General features: G+C 37.7%; 1 protein-coding gene and 1 non-coding gene across 7 annotated transcripts in view; both read right to left on the bottom strand.

Moving 5' to 3' along the window:
- DLGAP2 (DLG associated protein 2) overlaps nt 1-21,748 on the bottom strand; it is a 1,108,217-nt gene that overhangs the window by 514,763 nt on the left and 571,706 nt on the right. For all 6 annotated transcript variants that reach the window (XM_058287984.2, XM_071211854.1, XM_058287983.2 and 3 more), the window contains one exon: nt 3,821-3,853. In XM_058287984.2, the coding sequence (XP_058143967.1) occupies nt 3,821-3,853 (33 nt within the window). The remainder of the gene's footprint in view (nt 1-3,820; nt 3,854-21,748) is intronic.
- On the bottom strand, nt 341-402 carry LOC111766404 (U7 small nuclear RNA). Its single transcript, XR_002798464.1, has one exon. It is a non-coding gene; the product is annotated as a U7 small nuclear RNA (small nuclear RNA).

Below are 21,748 nucleotides of genomic sequence, written 5' to 3'. Positions count from 1 at the left end.
CCAGTATGTCCCTTCATGCCAAATTTATATCATATTTTCTTGTTTATTTCTTAGTTTCAACTGGGTTATAAAACGTACCTTTAAGACCTTGCTATTATATTTCAGTGGATTTCAAATAAGCTCTCCTAATCTCTCCAAGCCACTAATTCATCAGTCTTTCCATTTCAAAAATACTATATGCTATTGGGGAAAATAGCACCACAAAAATGTAAACAAATAGACAAATCCAAGAATTGGCATTTGTGGTCCTACCCAATGCCCATAATTTTCCCTGTGGTCTTCTTGCTAAAAAGAAAGTGGCATCTCTAGTTTTCAAGAGAGTTTGAAAATGGTAATTTTTTAGGGTCTTCTAGTTAGAGCCAGAAAACTTGCTAGACAATTTCTAAGAGATCTGCAACATTAAAAATCATATATTTTAAATTATTTTCCTAAATTAAATTGACAGATGCATCACAAAAAGCCTTCGGGGACACTTGCTATGTAAGAACAAAGTAAAATATGATATTCAGTTATGTTGGATGTCTAAAATGTAACTTACAAGAATCACTATAAAACTGATGAAAATTGAGGAAGTTTTACAATCAAAATAGGAAATTTATTTTAACAAATGAGTTGGCTCTTAGTAAAAGTCAAGCTTTTTTATTTATTTAGAATAAACCTCTGGTATACTTTTTTAAGGTAAGCAAAACATTACAGGAACTATGTCTCTGCAAATGGCAAGACAAATCTGATTAACAACAATGTCCCTCACCCTGCCAGTAGCCACCTATTTCAAGCATTCATAGAGGCACTGCCTGTATATTCTTGGCAGAAGGAAAGATACCAGGTAGTGATAAATAACAATAAATTCCATTATACATTTTCATCTCCTGAAAACATGATCGTTCAAAATTCAGAAACCTTGCAATTGTGAAAGTGTAAGCAATTTGCATATGAAAAGTGTGATCTCTATTTTATATACAATCGAAATTTAAGTTCTCTGAAAAATAGGCCATGCCATGATAGAGAGCCATAACTGCAGAATTCCAGGTCTCTAGCTCTCTGTAAACTTTGTTTCTGGTCTCATTCGTTTGACAGATATGATCATCTGAGACAATGCTAATTATTCAATCTGGAGAGAACGAGCTTTCTCCTAAAGAACTGATCATTAAAATGCAAAGAGGTGTTTTCCCACTTCACTGGTTTAGAAGTGAAAGACTGTTAACAGCTTTCTGACAAGAAAGAGAGAAGCTAAATGGGTTGATGCCTTAACCTTCCAGATGTAATGAATACAATGCACCAAGTTCAAAGTTGTACACTCCGTCGCCAGCCTCTGGCTCTGATCACTTCTTTGCAACAACATTTATGAGTCAACTAATAAAGGCTGCTGAAGAAATATACTGGACAGAAAAGCTGAAACTCAGATTCCACTCACTGCACGCTACCAGCACTTACTTATACTAATTACTTGAATGATTTGAAAATGTATGAATATTCATGATAGTGCTGATCAAAAAATAAAGCGCAGCTGAGACCATGCCATCAAATCTTTCCTTCTCTGATTTGGAGCAATCCCACTTGTATATTTCTAAAATGTTGAAAAGAGCTTCATAGAGCCATGTCACACCATAGAAAGAAGGAAATGTAACGGCCACTTGGTAGCCCCCTACCTAAAAATCTCCACTACAGCATTCCATAGATAATCACCCCACCTCAGACTGAGTTTCTTCCTGATTAACTCCAAAGCTCTTCTTTAGTTGAACATCTAATTATTCTTATATTGTGTCAAAATCTTCTCATTTTAAATAAATACAAATTGATGTGCCATTTAGAGCAAAAATGAACAAATTTCTTATAACAATTTTACACATTTGATATGGATTGACAATACTTGTTATTTAGAAGTTAAACAAGGGAAGGCAACGGGGTAAAGTCTTTCAGATACCTGATGGTGGTAGGACCAGGAGACACTGGATCCAGGGCTACAACTCTCCTAGGGAAGCTAGCATATTTCTAGCAAAATTAAAGGCTACCATAGCAGTCGTAGACAGCCTTGGCAATTTTAGGTCCATTCTAGAGTTGATTTCACCATCTAGAATGTTTAAGAAAAGGGAACAAGACTGATCCCTGAGCTAGGATTCATTAGGTAACTTACCAAGTTTTGAGTCAACCCATGTCTGTATCTTGGAACATGATTTATACTGATGCATGAAATCAAAATGTGCTTTTCATTCTACCACTGAGTAGAGTATAGCCGAAAAGCATACTCCACGTAATTCACACATCCTTTTCAGAAAACAGACATTTGTTATTAGAAACAAGTTAGATAAGAAAATACAATGTAATTTGATAAACCACTACTTACAGGTTCTTTACATTTACAGTTCCTCTAGTATAGCACAAAGAAGACTTTTAGCAAAAAAGGGGGGAGGCACAAAGGATAATAAACATGAAGCCAAAGCACAGTATGCATTTCCCCAGTGTGGGGATGACTATGGAAACATGTAATGAGAAGAAACAATAACATTTTCAAACACCGGAAGAACATAAAACAAGCCGGAAAACTTTACCGACCATTTTCTGCAACAACCTCAGTAACTCTAGAAGAAAAGTCTGTGGATTTTGGCATTTTGAAGAAGTGTCCAGCACAATTTGAAGCCATCATTAAACTGTTTTCCTAGAAAGTAATTCCCAAATCTAAAACACTACATTTTTTTGAACCTGGAAATATCAAGGGTCCAAAGTCTGATGTTTTACATAAAAGTGAAGCTTTGGACTTGAAAATATAAATTAACTTTATCATCACTATGTTTATACAGTATAGACTTCTTAAACAACATACGAAGGGTAAAGAGTAAACTTTGTAACAATGCCTCAATTAATCACAACATTGGAAAAATCGAGTATTTGATTTCCAGGCTAATCTTATATTCACTTTTTTCAACTTGTTGATAAAAATCTTTCCAATGATTATTATTAATCTTCCCTTGCACTGAAAATATTTTTAATTAAGCATTTAAATATTATCTTTTGTATATCAGGTTACATGGATATAACAAGAATTAGGTTAGGCCTCTTCTGATCCCAAAGCATATTTCTGGGACTTGCCTTTCTCCTCAATTCCTTGAAGATGACAAGTTTTCTAGCCAATTTGCTTCCTTCTGCCGAAAGCAGAATACAAAATAAAAACTCCATTTAATTCAGAGTCCCTACTAATAAAGTACTTGGTATTTACCACATTTTTTTTTCTTATCACCACTTTGAAAAATATTACATAAATTTGGCTTTCATAATTTTAGAACATATTCTATATATTCAGGAGCTCTACTTTTAAATGTATTTTAGACATGAAATTTTAGCTGAAATTCAAGTTAGAATATACTCTCTAATATTACGATTACTTATCAATGTTTGATGCACATTCCTTTCAGCTTTAGTCATTAATAATAGGGTAAAGTTTGGCTGGTTTTATTGAAATCAAAGCCCATAAGCACAATCAGCTCATATATTTAAAGCCAATACATAGGTTTTTCCAATCTTGACATTTATTACCTGGCAACTACTGAATAAAATTTCTATATCGAAAAAGAAAAAAAGAGCTAATGAGGCCAATTCTTCTTTAGAGATTAACTCCTTCTGCCTAATGTGTATCCAGTGCTGTGTTCTGTTTAATTGACTCTTTCCATCAAACACCACAAAGAATATTTTTCAATTTCTTAACATTCTCTCTAATATGTTTCACAGCAGTCTGTCACCATCACACACAGAGTATGAGGCACGATATTATGTCACCATTTCCGCACCTGCACAAGCAAGTGTAAGTAAGGTAAAAGGCACTCACCTTCCGGTTCCCCGCAGAGCGTGCACTGGGACTCTGCAAACAGAAAAGGGACAGGAGGGAAAAGCTGTTATTCCAGTCAGTTTTCAGATTATAGAATTAAAGAGATTAAATAACAACAGGAACAACAAAACTACAGCTTGGTACAATTCTACTGTACCAGGTTACAGATCGATCAATAAACAAAGGCAGTTCTGACCTTGCACTTAAGCAAATTTTATTTCTAAAACCTCCACAACGATTTCATAGATTACATTTTATTAAAGTAATGATGTATCTTTGTCATATATACTAACTATATTTTCCTAATCGTATATGGCTCAATACATGCAAATTACTTAGATGAAATAATAATGGTCTTTTTTTTTTAACACTTAATTTTATATTTTGAACCTTCACTTTGATTACAATTGTATTATATCTTCTTTCAGGCACTGAAATTATGAGAAAAAGTGTATTGTATTTCAGTAAAAACACTGAAACCTACAAATAGTCATTGATTATTCAATTAGTAAGCCCACAACTTTGTATTAGGTTCTGCAGACTATACAAAGATGGACATATTTGTTTATAATCTTAGAGATTTCAATTTTGTTGGGATGTTATAACAAGTACACCATAAATATAAGTACAAGGCAGTCTAAGATATATATTTTTCATTGGAAATGAATCAGACTTTAGGGCCAGACTAGGTTTAAAGTAAGTCACTATACATTTTTCTGAGGAACTTAGGGCAGATGACTTAATTTCCTTAGCTATAAAGTGGGGACAATGAAATCTATCCTATAGGGATAGGAGGATAAATAGACAAATTCATTAAAGTAGTTAAGACACTGCTGACCCACATTAGACACTCAAAAAAATACTGGTTTCCTTCTATACCATGGCTAAAGAGGCAAGCATGCACTTCTGTTTTTGGTGACTGAAAGAGTTTGTAGAAGGGCCACGTGGTTGAATTTTGAAGGATTAAGTAGGTTTTTCAATAGCAGTATGGTAATGGAACACCCCAAGTCAAAAGGATTGTCTTGAGAAAAATAAAGCATAAAAGCAGAGTGACAAATAGAACAACTTGGTTTGAAGACAGGGTTTGTGAAGGGGATTAATGCAAGCTGAGGCCAGGAAGATGCAGTGAGGGCACTTTGGGAAGGGATTTGAACATTGTAAAAAGGGTAGAGATTTTTTTCGCATCAACAATGGTTTTTGAGGTAGAGAGTGAGAGCATCACAGTCATTCTTTAGGAAGATCACCATGGTGGCAGAGCAGAGGACAGATGGGAGTAAGGACGGACGGAAGGCAGATGATGAGTGAGAAGGCCATTCCACCGTCATGCTTCGGGGCCTGAGCCGGGATGTATTTATAGGAGTGGGAGGAAGGCAGATGAATGGGAGAGGGGTTTGGAGGGAAGTGTAACAGAAAATAAATTGTTATTTAAACTAAAACTAACTCTGAACCCTTCTGACTTCTAGGAGTTAGAATTATTTGTACCAGAGGGTAATTCATCTTTTGGCTGCTCCCTCCCTTCATAGAAGCAGGTTGAAGAAGGAGATAAAAAAAAAAAAAAAAAGGATCTGAATTTCTAAGGCTCTTCCAGTTCTGTGATAACATAAGGGCAGAACCTAATATATATATATATAAACAAAGAGGAGCCCAGAGCTAAATTAATCTACGTAACAAAATTGGTGGAATCCAGAAATGGTGAAACTAAAAGTCTTGGAAATAACCAACCACACAAGAAGATTACACCCTTCTTTGGCACTGGCCCATAAACAAAGCCTGTCAAATATACAAATGCTTCATACGGGGGATGTTCTGGAAGTCTGAGTGATACGGGGTATCTGGCACAAGGCAGAAGGCAATCCATCCGATGAACTATTTTAGCAAAGGAAAGACCTTAGGCACAGAATTATCTAAGAAATATATAAACCACCCCTTTCCTGAATACCTGTAGAAAATAGGAAGGATAAGGTCGTTTCACAAGATTGATGTGTCAGTCAGTTTCACTTGAATTTCAAAGGACAGAGCCTCTGAGCTGAGATTTGGGTCACAGAAGGTTCAAAAGATTTGAGATTTGTATGCACCACAACATACACTTATGGCAGAAGAGGCAAAGATGGACAAGAATACATGAGTGTGATATATGTTCCCAGGAGGGGCAGAGTACCTCAAGGACCCAGAGGGGTAGGCACAGAAGTGGGGTGTGTGGGGAGGATGATAAACCGCATTTTGCAGTAGAATTTGAAATCTAAAAGTACACAGCCCTATATATGCACAGTGCCACTGTATTTTTTTTTTTCCTACCAGAAATCTGAAAGGACTCTCTTCCTTTTACTAAAAAGAGCTACTGGCAGGAAACTTCCCAGAAAAGAAGCCACTGAGTCATAAAAACGAAACTGTTTTAAATAAGAACTCTAAACCCTGAAAACTCTACTTTGGAATTGAGATGTTAAAAGAGATCTTAAACTACAGATCTGTTTATCCTACCCTCCCACCCCAATAAATACTGTGTATTATATCACCAGATTGCAAATTTATCACAACCCTTTCCAAATTAGAGACTCTAAAGAGTCCTACAATGAAGAAGCCTGCTTAACTTTATTTCATCAAGAAGTTAATAAATTTGACCGCAGAAACCTTCTTCGCAAAAGGTTGTTAATATGAGGCTGAACATGCACTTGAGTTCAGATGAGACAACAGAGGCTCGGTGTATTAAGTGGCCTGTACAAGGCCACTCCCCAGCACAGGAGCGGAGCCAAGGCTACAGGTGGCATCTCCCGCCATTGCCTCTTTTCTTCATCAAGCAGGGTGAGTGGAAGTGTTATCACCAAAGAGAAACTGAAATCCTCCATGATCCACTCAGGCAGGCATACGTTTTGGCACTGAAGAGAGTAGTTGACTGACAGAGCATAGCAATGCTCTGGCGTCCACTGAGCAGACCAAAGAACTGAGGAGGATGAAAAGGTGAGAGAAGCTGGAGAGGTGGCCCTCAGACGCTGCCCCATTCACAAATGCTGAGGGAGATCTTGACTGCCTGCTTCAGAGTTGCATGTTGCAAAGCACTGAGGAGAACGGATTTAGCTCTCAGTTCCACCCTTGCCATGACTGAAACTCCCATCTCCCCTGCTCCTTTATTAGACCAGGATGTGAATCAGAAACGGGTTTTGTGCCACGTGTGGAAAGCCAACTGAAATTGGTGTCAAAACTGACCCACAAATACAGGGCTGTGTCCATCGATTTAATTTCAATTAAAGTTTTATATATGGTTTGAATGCCATTATAATATACTTAAAATTAACCATCAAGTTCAAAAGTATACTTAACAATAGCAAAATAAATAATATTTTCAGTGAATTCAAATGTTGTGAATCAAAGATAATTCAAAGACCTCAGGAACAAAGACCGTAGCTCAGCCAGGGGCATATTAACTTCTCTAGAAGATAATTCTTTGGCAAATGGCATTTCAAATTGAATTATTAATGCATCTAGGCCTTATCTTTCTTGAAAAACTTATTTCCAGCAAGATCATAACTAAGAAACCGTCATTCTGGGTATTAAAATTCTAGGACACAAAGCAACTAAATTCATCATTATTGAACTCAGTGTGACAATGTATTTCTCTTTAAAGGTCCATCAGGAAGATCCCATTACAAGCTAAAGGAATTATTAAAGAGATGTGGGTCTTCTCAGCAAATGCATCCATGGGGAGGTCAAATTTGAACTGGAATAAATGACTCGAGGGAACACTTGAAACTAAACATACTGGAGTCTAAAGTGCAAAAGTTAATATTCCGACATTAAGGAACCACCACCCCAGTGTAAGGAAGGAGTTCTGGGTCAGAGTCTGGTTCCCTCTGTTTATACAGGTCATATCCTACTGACTTTAATATCATTATGATCAGAAATATAGCTTAAAATGGCAATTTAAGTCCAGACCACTGACCGTGCCAATGGGGGCTTGTTGACCTCATTAGAATCCCATTCATTCCTAAGGATAATTCCCGACTGCCCCAAACCTAAGCAAACTCTCTCGTCTCTGAAGCCAGCAGGAGCCATTTCTCTTGCCCCTTTCTACCTTGGTATATATTTAGTGAGTGACTAATAAGTGCTAGGCCTGGTAATAAAAGATGAGCAGTACCTGTCAACAAGGAGTTCATAGTCTGAGTAAATAATTATCAACTACTTTAACCAAACAAACTGAATGTTCTGACAGAAATCCACACAAAGTGCCGCCAAAGTGCACACATTAGAACTGTTATTCTGCTTATGATATCCTGGAGAAGTTTCACAGAAAAGCAGTTTATGTGATGTGAAGAGATTATTTACCAAATGGTAGTAGAACACAGATGTTCAAAGCAGAGAGAAGTGCATAAACAAAGATATGGAGACATGAAAAATATTTTCTCTCGTATATGTGGACAGGATTCATGTCTATTAATTTATTCCTTGCATTATGTCAAAGCTAATCACAATTTTTTGCATCTGATAAATATGGATTCTCAAAAATATTATTGAATTAATAAATCACTTAGAATTCTCTTTCATTCAATAAGAATTTTTGAACCCCAATTATAGGCCCAGTCCTGGGCTAGGGACTATGAATAGGAATACGTGACAGGCATGAATTCCTGCTTTAAAGAACTAATATGTTAAAGAGGAAGACAGTCTTCTAAATACAATAGTATAATGGAGAGAACTAAGATGTATTAAATAAAGAAACAGCATATCTAATGTAAAAAACAGCTCAAAGAAACGGAAAAGCTTCATGGGAAGCGTTATATGAAGGAGGCTGGAAATACAGGAGTTTTCCCTGTGGTAGGTGAGGAGAAGGGCATTCAAGGAGAGGAAACTTTGGACAAAGGTCCAGCGTTATGAAATGCTTGGCATACTCAGGAAGTAGGAGGGGAAATGGTGGATTTGTTGGAGAAAGAGGAAAGTTTAGGGAGGATGCCATGGCAAGGCATGCGGCCGCAGAGGTCGACTGGGACGCAGGTCTCAGAGACCATCTGGGTGAGGTTTTCCCTAAAATGGCAGTGGCTGTCAGTGCACACGGGTAAGTCGGGGAACAGTGTGATATTCATTTTCCCTCATGAAGTTACAGCTTGCAGTAGGAGGAATCAGCGGCAAGCAGACCAAGTGAGAAGACTACTCTAAAACCACAAAGAATCTCAACCCAAGTCGTGGCCATGGGAGAGGGAAACGAGGCCAGCTGTGAGGGGGACATTATGACATTATGAGAAATGGAGGCAGGCTCATGGCAACAGGGAAGATGACGGGGGTATCACTAACAACAACAGTGCAAACTTTGCCTCAGGAATTGTATGTAGTGTGGAAAACTGGGTAGGTGATGGTGCTATATCTCAGGCACAATTTACTCCAAGTTAAATATTGAAAACACAAGCATAAGGGAAGACAGCAGGGACACTGGCTATACCTATAAGGGTTTAAATCCTGGCTTTCCACTTTTCAGGTTGTGCAAGGTGCTCTGAGCCTTAGTTTCCTTGTCTAACACTCTTTCACAAGACTTTGTTGGGCTGTTCTTCATAATAACTGAAATAAAATCTATTTAACACACAGAATCGGGCCTGGCACCGAGTTGGTGCCCAAGAAGTGAGAGGTGCCTTCCCTGCCAACACTTGTGTTTTTAAGACAGGAGCGCATGTCCTTCAGCGGCCTCTCCAAGCCCTAGTTCCACCTTTATTTACACGTGGAATTCCACGACAGCAGAAAGTGTGCTTCCCCATGGAACCCAACATGACAGAAATTGATCTATGTCACTGCTTTTCCCTGAGGAACAGCCATTAAAAAATTATTCACAATGTAGATGAAAATTAAACTTGATACATTGTGGATTCATCATCATTAGAGCAGAGTCTCATTTAAATTAAGAGAAGACTGCACTAATTTATGCTAATTGACATGAGATAGAGAAATCTGCCTGATGATTTTATGTACACATAATGTATACCTGCACCCGACGCAGCCCCATAAGAATCAGCTTGTTCCCAAAGCTCCAAAACATGAATAGTGAAAGCCTAACTCGCTCTTTCTTTGGCATAGGGTATGTACCATATTTTAATCTTCCAGAAACGAGGAAAGTGCTGCATCTCCTGTGTGAATTCATCAAGCATTTATCTATAGAGGTTCCTCTAAATTTATGTACATATTTTTAGAGAGGTGGCTTTCCGCCCAGGATATGAAGCAACGCAGACACATGCACACACACACAGTATCTCTCCTGCTTTCTCAGTTTATCTAGCTTTTTCTTTCTCCCTCTCTTTCTCTCTCGTCTGCTGTAATGTGATATCAGGCCTACATGAGGCTGCCACCCCTCCCTCCGGTCCACATGATCCCTTAGGGGTTAGGGTGAGGTTTACAGCAGCTGAAGGAGATAAGGCAGCCAGCTCTGGCGGCTCTCCAGGGAGCACCACGGAAGGAAACAGCTGACATGTCTACAGACGCTCCAGCAGGCTGCTGCCAAGTGCAGGCTGACACAGACCATGGCAACCCTGCCAGAACTCCAGGCAAGGCCAATTGCAAGTCACTGAGAATAAGACACCACTTTCCCAAGGCTTTTCAAAACCCAACCGTGAAGGTGAAAATGCATCAATGCTCACTCTCCAGGAAGCACAGAAGGGCTGTGAGCAAGCTGCCCAGTCGGAATGGGCCACTGCACGTAAAAGGAATTTGTGAAGGCTTGTGCAGTGAAGGCAAGAAAAAGGACAAGAAGCTGTGTCTGGAGCTAGGAGGCTGGTAGGGATGACTGGATATGTATGGAAGGCGCAGAGTTGGGCTGCTGGGCCAATTTTACTAATTCGCCTCTTCCTGCTTCCTCTTTGCCTCCCTCCGCTGTGGCGGTGACTAATAGAGGGAAAGCAAGAAAACACTGGTTACGTCTTTCCTCTTCAAACCCTTAAAGCACACGGCAGGATATTTCATTGTGCTCATCATTAAGAGCTAGCTTGAAATGTAATGTCAAGCCACTCTTTGAATGGGAGTCGGAGAGAAGTGTCAGACTTGTTAGTATGGCCAAGGCCACCATTTACCCAAGGCAGCAGCATGATTTTTTGTTTAGCTTATCTTAAGCAAGCAAAAGAGCAGGAAAAGACAGCCCTTTGACAAATCATGTGAACAGGCACTTGCTCATCTAAGCACATGACATAATATGACAAAATGTTTGACACAGAAGGTTCAGTAACCTAAAGATCCATCAACTGGAGAATACATAAATAACTAAGAATTGTGGATATTATCCAATACGAGATGGTGAAATGGAAAATTCTCAACTATTCAAACAAAGAGAAAGAGCAAAAGGTAGAACACTACATCTCACTTTCATTTATATTAGTGTATTCATTAAGATTCGTTCAACATATATTTATAAAGGACTTATGTCAGGCTTTATGCTAGGGAATATTCTTTGATAATAATGATAATCTTCTGAAGACTTATATGTATGAAAGTACAGGAAAAGGTGTGGAATGATATACAGTAAATTTTTATTTATATCTCATTAAGGATTTATGATAATAGGAGAGGTGGTTGCATAGAGTTGCAGTAAGGGAGAAAAAAATGCAAACGGTTTCATAAAAAGGGGAAATATTTCTGGCACAAAGTCAGTCCCTAAGTATTAGCTCTTAATGTTCCCATCATCTAAAGTTACCTTTGTTGCTATTTCAAAATGAAGAGGAAATTTAATTTTATCATCTAGAGGACAGCAATAGACTCTACCCCTGAATTTGTTCCCGAAATAATGAGAAAATCATACAAATGTCTCAGCCCCAAGTCTAACACATAGTGATCCAACAGCAAATGGTAAAAATTTGAAAACAATTTTCAGCTGTTTGTTAATCTATAAAGATAGGAATATCCTCAAATGGGCCAGACACTGAAGAGGAGAAGACAGACATGTGAATCAATTACATGATCATACAGTAAGAATGCGACTGAGTATCTTAGATTGTCTAGGCTGCTATAACAAATAACACAGCCTGGCTGGCTTAAGAAACAGAGATTTCTTTTCTTACAGCTTTGGAGGCTAGAATTTTGTATTTCTAGGTGTCAGCAGGTCATGCTTTCCCTGAAGCCAGTAACACTCTTGTGATGGCTTGCTGGCCCTCCATAGCTCAGTTTCTGCCTCGATCAAATGGCCATCTGTCTCCTTCTGAGTCCTACTACTCCTGTGTTCAAACTTCTTTGGCTATAAGGACTCCAATCGCATTAGACTAAGGCCCACCCTGACTCAGTTTGGCCTCATCTTAATAGGATCTTTAACAATCCTATGTACAAATGAAATCACATCTAGAGGACTGGGGCTTAGGACTTGAGTATGCTTTGGGGGGGGAGGGGTCATGATAAAGTCCACAATACTGATTATAAAAAATGTATTCTAGAAACATATAATGCACCTGATGGAGCTGGGGCACAAACAGGGTCAGTGAGGACAACCAGTAAGAAGAGCCTCTTGAGTCTGGAATCTTTGGGCTGTCCATGTGCTAGCTGGGCCCTGAGCCTCTGTGGAGTTGCAACACCTATTCTCCAGTTCATTGGAATCACCCAGGACAGCTAACAAGGAGGTCAGGATGGACAGCCACCACACCAAGGAACGGAGAGAATCTACAACTGCAAGCAAGAGAGTCCCATCCATCAGCCATATGGGATCGAAGCCCCCTCTCAATTAGAGGTGCAATGGGCATCACTATCTCAGAATCCTCAGGATTGGGGAATAAAATATGGACTACAGAGGACTTACTGGTATTCTACTATAGCCTTATTGTGATTCTAGCAATGGAAAAAAATGTATCATTGATGTGGAGAGAGTGGCCACTGGACTTGTTGAAGGCAGGGATGGGAAAATGGGGTGTAATATGGGGGCATTTTCAGGACTTGGGACTGTCCTGAATGACATTACAAAGACAGATACAGGCCATTATATACCCTGCCATGACCTACAGAATGGAGTGCGAGAGAGTGTAATCTACGTTTTAGACTATAATCCATACTGTGTGGCAATGCTCCAAAGTGTGTTCATCAATTACACTAACTATATCACACTAATGAAAGAAGTTGTTAATGTGGGAAAAGTGGGAGGTGTGGGAAGTAGGCATATGGGAATCCCCTATATTTTTTAATGTAACATTTTGTGTAATCTATGAATCTTAAAAATATATATATATATATATATAAAAGAAGGGCCTCTTGAGCTGAGCTTAAGTAGGTGGAGACCTACAGTTTGGCCCTTTCAGAGAAAGGAATTAGCAGAAATGTATAAGGATAAATTATGCAAGTTTTGTTTTTAAATACTTTAAATATTTGCTCAAATAAAGAACCGATCTAGGCAATCTCTTTCTTACTTCTTATGTACACATGAGAAATAAAAAAGAGCAGGAAAATAGAGGAAGGTTGAATGCAGACTTCTTCAGTAGCTTAAGAAATGCATGATGAGATCACATCAGAAACTAAATAATTAGGAAACATGCTGATAGTAAGTGTGCTCCACTGCTAATTGATGAATACCATGTGGGATAGTTCCTTTAATTAAATAATTGTATGTAAATAGAATTCTAATTAATTTTTTAATGAGGCGAAAAATGTGAATACAAACCCAGAAAGTAGTAGATCTAATAATGCAGCACACAGCAGGGAATAAAATATTCTAAAATTCTTGAAGGTATGGACAATGAGACAATGATGTCTCCTCTTGCCTGGAAACCAATATTTTTCTCATCATGGACAGCTACTCAGAATTCATATTACCATATACATTTTTTTTTTCTTTATTAGAGGAGTTGTGGGTTTACAGAACAATCATGCATAAAATACAGGATTTCCATATACCATCCCACCACCAACACCTTCCATTGGTGTGGAACATTGGTTACAATTGATGATAGCACATTTTTATACTTGTACTGTTAATTAAACCTATATTCTTGATTCCAATTCTGTGTGTTTTCTTATTCTTATTGTTTCAAATCAGAGAGATTATACTATAGTTGTCCATTTGGGTCTGTCTTATGTCACTTGACATGATGTCTTCAAGGTTCATCCATGTCGTCACATATATCAGAACTTCATTCCTTTTTACAGTTGAGTAATATTCCATTGTATGTACATACAACATTTTGTATATCCATTCATCTGTTATTGGACACTTGGGCTGCTTCCAACTTATGCAATTATTTTTTCATAATTCACTGCTAAGGTATTGTATTAGTCAGTCAAAGGGGCACTGATGCAAAGTACCAAAAATTTGTTGGCTTTATAAAGGGTATTTGTTTGGGGTAAAAGTGTACAGTTACAAGGCCCTAAAGAGTCCAACTCTAGGCTGTTTCTCACCAAAGTCAGTTGCCATGTGTTGAAGCAAGATGGCTGCGATCTCTGAGAGGGTTCAGCCTTCCTCTCTCTCAGCTACAGGCTGTCATAGGACTTGCTTCTTTCTGGGCCTTCTCAGCTGCTCTGGTCTCTTCACAAGGTCAGCTCTAAACTATCAGGCGAATGGCTCATCTCTCTTCCAGGGGCTGCAGGATCACAGTTCTCTCCTCTGCTGTATGTATGGAGCTCTCTCTCTTCCTGTGTCATCTTTTGTGTGTCTCCTTGAATGCCAGTGTTTATCAGCCACCAAGGGGGTGGGCACTCAACCAAAGTCATGCCGTACTGATGCGGTCGAATCAAAGTCCTAATCAAAGACATCCCAGCTGAATCTAATATGATCCAAGGTGCCACACCCACAGGAAAAAACATAATCTCTCTTTTGGGGATTCATAAATAATCTCAAACTGCCACATGTATGAATGCTGAGATACCCACAGAGAAAGTTCTTAGTCATTCACTTGTTCAACAAATAATGGCTGAAAATCTCCCATGTTCCCAACAGTATTTTGTGTACTGGGGATATACCTATGATCCAAACAGAAAATTCTCTGGGCTCATGGAGCTTCATTCTAGAATGCATGACCTTCCAGGTCTGTGGTAGGTGCACACATAGAGTGTAAAGATTAGACAACTGAGTTTTGCCTGAGCCAGATTGTCTGTGTTCACCTCTCAGCTCCTCTCCTCCCAGCTGTGTAAAATGTCATATTAGACTTTGGAATGGTCCTGAGGAGCAGATTTACCTTCAGAGTAAGCATAGCTTAGAAAATTAAATAATTCATTTGAAATCTCTGAAGATAAAAGGTGTCCTCCTATCACTCAACCCAACTGTGTGCTTGCTGCTAGGCAAGAGTTCACCTAGGATTATAAATTAGCCAAAAAGTAAATGAATTACACATGGATTATCAATAGTTCACTCTACTTTTATGCCATTTTTATCAATGCAATCCAATACTTCTTAGGACTCCAAGCTTATTAATCCCAATGAAGGCTCTATGGAAATTACCAACATGATGATTTCTTTGATTCAGTTAACAAAAGACACGCTCAAAGAAATTAATTGGTTTTCCTATAGCCAGTCTTATAGTCAAGTCAGTGGTCAAGAACATTATTTTATTTTTTGGGCTTGCAAAACTGCTCCTGAAATGCATTCAGGATACCCAAGAATACTAAATATATGGTATTATTGTCATTTTCTTTTTCCCATAAGCAAAGTAATGCAAGGACATAAGCAGCCCTTTCACATTAATTCAACTATACTCACAGAAACAAAATGATGGAAGCTTGTGTTAAACATTCTTTCTGGTTTTCCAAGTATCTGTCCCAATTCAGTCTCTTTGATATCACAAGTCAACCTAATGGAACTGTCTCTTAAAAAATAAAAATCTGCTAGGGTCCTGTCCTTGGCCCACTGCTTATCTCATTCTGCATGTATCCCTGGGTCAGTTCATTCAATTTCATGGTTTTATTTACCACTCATCTATGCCAAGGATCATTTCCCAAGCTTCAGATGCACAGCCCCAACTGCCTGCTGATGCTGGATAGGTCCACTTTTATCTGAAATCTATCATCTCCTTTAAAGATACCATTTTCTGAGTCCACAGTCTGCACCTGAAAATCTCCCTATATTTACCTTCCTCTCTATATCTAATCAAATCCTGCCAATTTCACCTATGGAGTATTTACTACACCAATTCCCTGTTTTCTATGTCTAACACCACTTCTCCTCTTTTTCAAGGTCTTACCTCTGAAGATGAAATCTCCCCAAGATTTATAATTATGATAATTCATTCTGATTCACCAATCTAATGTTACAATATTGACCTTCCTTATGTAATTTGTTCCATAGTAACTATATTTCCATGGGTATAGAGTTGCTCATCTGCCCAATATTTCCATTTGGATCTAACTGTAGAAGCACATATATGCCTTCATACACAAATAGGCACAGATAAAGAGATAGACACATATAGAATGAACTCTATATGTGTATGCAATGAGACTGCTTCTAAGTGTAGAAAGGTACATGTACTAGTGTTCAGAAATATCTTTAATGATTTTAAATAGGTGTTTAGTCATATTGCATATCTAATTCTGAATATCACACAAAGAAAACAAAATACTGACCTCAGGTGACTTGACCTAATTATTATTATTGTCAAAATAAAGAAAATTTGTATGATACGCCAAAGATACCAAACAATCTGCAATATTGAGATAACTGAGGACAAACCGAGGACATGTGCCCGATTGTGAGCCTCAGAGGTAACAGTAAGTCCAAGATTGCTCCACAGTTATTTTTAATTCCATAATCCAAAAATACTTTCACGAGAACCTTTTGTATCAAATATCCTTTCATGACATCAGTGTGTCCTTAGTTTGCTCCAAAGGTGTCAGCAAAATATCACTTTTTTTTTCCAGACTCTTTGTTCGTGGGCTAGGTATTCATTTATTAAAGTAGGATTCACAGGAGTTGATAACCAAGGCATTATTTAGTACTATGGACAGAGGTTGTTATTTATTTGTCAAGCTTGGGCACATTACTTATGCTGTGTACAGAAAGAACTCCACTGTAAAAGTTAAAAAATATCCACTAGATGGTAACTGTCACACTTCAATTTCACTTGAATTTTAATACCCTATTTTTTAACCTATCACAAGCTATTTTTTTCCCCATTTCTGACATTGGTAGGCAGTGCATGTGTGGAAAGTTCAACTTACCTGAAAAATTATAGAGTCTTTAAGGGACTCTATTATTTTTCAAAGAAAATACGTTTTTTCAATGGCTTTAGACTAGTAACCTGCACTGTTCCCCTCAGTGAAAAAAAACTGAGAGGAGCTTTGGTAAAGAAGTTCATTGAACATATGACAGCTGAGGGCAACAAATAATATCAGTAGAAATGTACAGAGGGAAATGTGAGAGTTGAAAATTTGAAAAACACTTAATGTATCCAGTAGTGGATCATGTCAACCTTTATGTTTCCTGAATATAACTGTGATTAAGGGAGAAGATTATTCATAAATTCATTTCCAGATTTGACTGAAAGTTCCTAGAATTCTACCTTTTGGGGGTTAAGATTTCTCTGTAACTTATTAATTTTATTTGAGCTTATAACTGATATCCTGAATAGTAAACAGCTGAAATGTTATGGAGTAATTATAAAATATTTAGAAGATACATATAGGAATCATATTAATGATATTTTAAAGATATGTAGTAAGCCAAAGTGATTCATTTGAATCAAAAGGAAGTCTTTGATAATATATACATAACAGGACAAATTTTAACATAAAACTTCAATAGTGGAGCAAGAAAACATTATTACTCCCCTTCTTTGATCTGGCAATAGTTCCATTTACTAAATTGTAGAACCCTCATGTCTTATCAAGGATTCGCCTTGGTTATACTAGTGCCAACCCAGAGAACTTAGTGCTGTTGGAGCAAACCAGGCTGTTTTACACCTCTGGGACTTGCACATGCTATGGTACATGAAGTATATCTTTCCATTCTTCTTTGTCTGACAAACTACTACTCATTTTGTTTTCTAAGTGATTCTTTTAACAACAGCCTGGGATAGGATCCATTTGTTACCATTCACTCACATACAATGTACAATTCAATGGCTTTTATATTCTTGTTGTTGTGTTTTATATTTACTATCAATTTGAGAACAATTTCATGTTGATATCCAGTTGTCCCCGTACTATTTGCTAAATCCTATTCATTCTTTAAGAGTCATTTTAAATATCAATCCTTTAGGGAAATCACATGCAACCCTTCCATGGTGAATTAACTGCCCCTTCCGCTATGTCTTCATAGGATCTCCTTTAAAATACTTTCTCTCATTATATTATTATAATGATTTGTTTTTCTCCTTTGGGAGATTTTATCTGTAAATCCCTTTGGTCTGCAATTGATATTGTACATTATGAGTGCAAATGGTCCATAAAGCATCATTTATTCAACAATTATTTATTTCACACCTATGTATAGTTCCAAGCACTAGAAAACAAGGGTAAGTAATCTAGAAGAGAAGCAGGCAAGTGCACAAATAAATGTACGCATAACTGAGTTGCATTCTCAGAGGCATGAACTCCAATTTTGGGGGGTTAAGCATATGACAAATTTAAAGTACTTGGCACAACTGAAGCTCAAAATATTTGTGGTGGAGTGAGGGGCATTGAAGCCATAAAGTTAGGCCAGGGTTTATTCATGACAGGGCTTGATTATGTGGTAGGATTTTGGTTAATTTGTTTAACAAAAGAATAAATGTCAAGGAGTTAGACTCAATCTTGTAAGACACTGGAGCTACTTAGGGGTGTGAAGCAAGGAAGTTCCATAACTAAATTTTGGGTTTCAGAAAGAGGAGAGGTGACGTGAGTGGAGGCAGATGAGAGACAGAGGTGAGGCTGTTGATTGTGTAGGCAACAGATGGAAGGTCATGGGGCCGAAGCTAGAGGAATGACCACCAGAACGGAGAGGCTATACATGCCAGCTGGACTGTGAAAATGGGGGCAAATAATGCCTGGATTGAATTTTTAAAATCTCATACAGAAAAATATAGGTGACAATGAAGAAAAAGACAAAGAACTCTTGAATTACTTTGATTCTTTAAATAATACAAGGGAAATAGAAAATAAAGGAGTTCACGATTTATCCTGATAAAGAAAAATAAAAGGAAATGAAAGATACTAGTCCTGAAAACTAACAGTTGAATAATTAAAGTCTAAAGCTTCAAGTAAAAATACATAAATAAAAAGAAAGCCAACTTAATTCAACACATCTTCTCAAAGCAAATGAACAAAAAATTATATACCTTACAAGCACATGGTCCATTAGCTCCCTCCCAAGAAGTGCAGGGCAGCGCTCACCAAGTCCTGCCTGCACGAGGCAAGGTTGTGTATAGCCTGGGCCTTCCTACAACTACTCTATGAGGTGAGAACTTTTATTATTCCTCTTTTAAACAGGAAAGTAAGACTTAGAGAACTTGAAGTGCTTCTTTAAAGCCCCTTGGCCAGTAATTGGCTGAATTGGGCTTAGAACCCCAGTCGGCTATGCTCCTAACAGTGCTCCTTCTTTAATTATTATTTGCTTGCCTTCCACTAATATTAACTCATGGAGAGTACTTGGCAATAAATTATAAGAAAGAACTGTAGTTCACAAGTGTTTGGGTTCAAAAGTGTGTGTATAAATGAAGTGACACATTAAGGTTTTGATGTAACATACAGATACCAAGATCTTAAATATTAGAATCCCATCAACTCATCACACATAGCTTACCAGCGTACAGGTCACCCACCTTGGGAAAAAACTGAACAAACAAAATCCTAGCTCTTTGCATGGTACTTCAAAGATTACAGACTGTCACGGTCATTACTCCTCTTATGTGTTCATTTAACAGAGGTTTCCAGTGCTTACTGCATTACAGGCCCCATTCTAAGTGCTGGGAGTATCTTTCCATGGAGAAACAAACATGAAAGCAAATTGACAGAAAAACTATGATAGTAAGGGGAAATGAAAATGAGAAGTAGCATCCAAGTTTCCCTGGGAAGTGAGGAATGGCTCCTCAGAGAAGAGAATTGCCGGGGTTTTTTGAAGCACGGGGGTGGGGGTGGGGGTGGGTAATTCCTGTATGCACGTACACCACCATTCATTGTGGGTCCTTCCTCTTGGAGCTCACCTTGAAGGGAAAGAGGTCTGTATTAATCAAGGAATCACACAGATAAATGTAAAACTTCAACTGTGACAAGTGTGACAAAGGAAAGGTCAACAGGGCCCGTATGAGAGAAAAGGACTAATTCTGCAAGTCAGGGAAGTTTCCTAGAGGACATGATGCTTGAGCTAGATTTAAAAGAAAAGAAGAGAGCAGATGACATTCCACAAAGAGGAAAAGTTTTATAACCACTTAGTGAAGTTGGCCGGTTAAGCATTTCCCCACATCATCCATGGGGAGTGCTCAGAGACATTAAATCCTTAACCAATGTCTCCCGGCTAGAAATGGACGGGGAGAGCCAAGACTTCCAACTGGTGACACCCAGTCCGAGGCTTTTTCTACATTACCACATAGCCTGTTTAAGTTGGAGTAGGCAGTGTTTATTTTATGGTTTCCCACAATCCTACAGAACCAAATTCCTTTAGACTTCCTTCGGTTGCTTTCTGTCTTGGATACTCTGTAGTGACTTTTTACTGAGCCTCAGTGACTTAGGTCTCATGGTATAAACCCTGTCCCTGCCAACCTGTGCCTGGTAACTAACTCATTTCTCCACTTCACAAAAATTTACCAGGCCCCTTTCTTAGTCCCATGGTACCCAGATCTCTGCCAACTATTTGGATAAACTAATTAGTGACTCAATGGTAATTAATTTTCTGTTGTTTACAAAAACAAAGAGATTTCTATTCCTGTGATACTCCCTTTAGGTAAGTTTATCTACAAACAAATTAAATCCCATTTACCAAATTACACTGGAATGCCAGTCATCAAATTCCAAATGTATATTTTTCCCTGTAGCATATCATAAAGAACTATTGAAAATAGAGGCCATGTTCCTAACTGATGTGTCTTGACATTATTAAAACTTCAAAAAGCTTTATTAAACTCATTTAAAAAGTGTGATAGCTATACTTTTCTCTGTATGTTTGTTATGAAAACTAACTCATAAGATTTAAGAGTATAAGCTTTCCCACACTTTAAATAAAGTTAACCTGCGTGTTTTCAAAATTTATTACTTTTTCAACACTTTATTTTTTTGCTAGCGTAAATCCAAATCACACATTTGTTTTGGGAAATTAAAATTGTACATTTAAGCCAAGTCATTTCCCTAAGTAGAAATGGAATACATTACAAATTACTAAATCCAACTGAGGGTTAAAAGTATTCAAAACCTGACTGATTCCAACTCAGAAGAGGATTGTATCAAAGAACCCCCAAATCAACCATGTTCTACTTCACATACTGGCATCCAGAAGGAAAAAATTACAACAACTCAAAGGTGGAAATAAATAGTATTTAGAAATAAGATAGAATCCCTAAAATTACAACAATTCAATTTTACGAAGTGTATGTACCACACCTGATGTAAGCATTATGTATTAACTCACATGAGAGCACATACAAAACCACAATAAAATGGTCTGGAGGCAAGTTATTTGTAACAATCTAAGATTTTCCACAAAGGATATAACATGAAACCAATTTCCTTAGCAGTCCCAAATCCAAATTTAGATCACTGAACATAATTTTAAGCCCTGTTTTCAAACTCTTCCCTGATGTGATAATTTTAAAACAAAAACTACCCTATGACTAGTTTCCTTTTAGGAAGGGGTACAAAAGGAGCTTGTCTTAATTTTTCTGTATAGTAATAGGCTGTCATAATGAAATATTTCTATTTTCCATTTTATCTTTTCAAAAATATATTTAAATATTCATTTGGGACTTTCAGTAGTATCATTATCATCCACTAAAAGGTCAACAGCTATGGTATCTTCCCAATGGAGAATCTATTGATCATCTAGTCCCCTTATGTACAAAGTCTCTTAGTATCATTAATATTATTATAGTTATTATC

Source organism: Dasypus novemcinctus, chromosome 25 (assembly GCF_030445035.2).
Source record: "Dasypus novemcinctus isolate mDasNov1 chromosome 25, mDasNov1.1.hap2, whole genome shotgun sequence".
Taxonomy (NCBI): Eukaryota; Metazoa; Chordata; class Mammalia; order Cingulata; family Dasypodidae; genus Dasypus; species Dasypus novemcinctus.
Note: the sequence above shows the minus strand (reverse complement) of the source record. Positions and strands in the feature narration are given on the sequence as shown.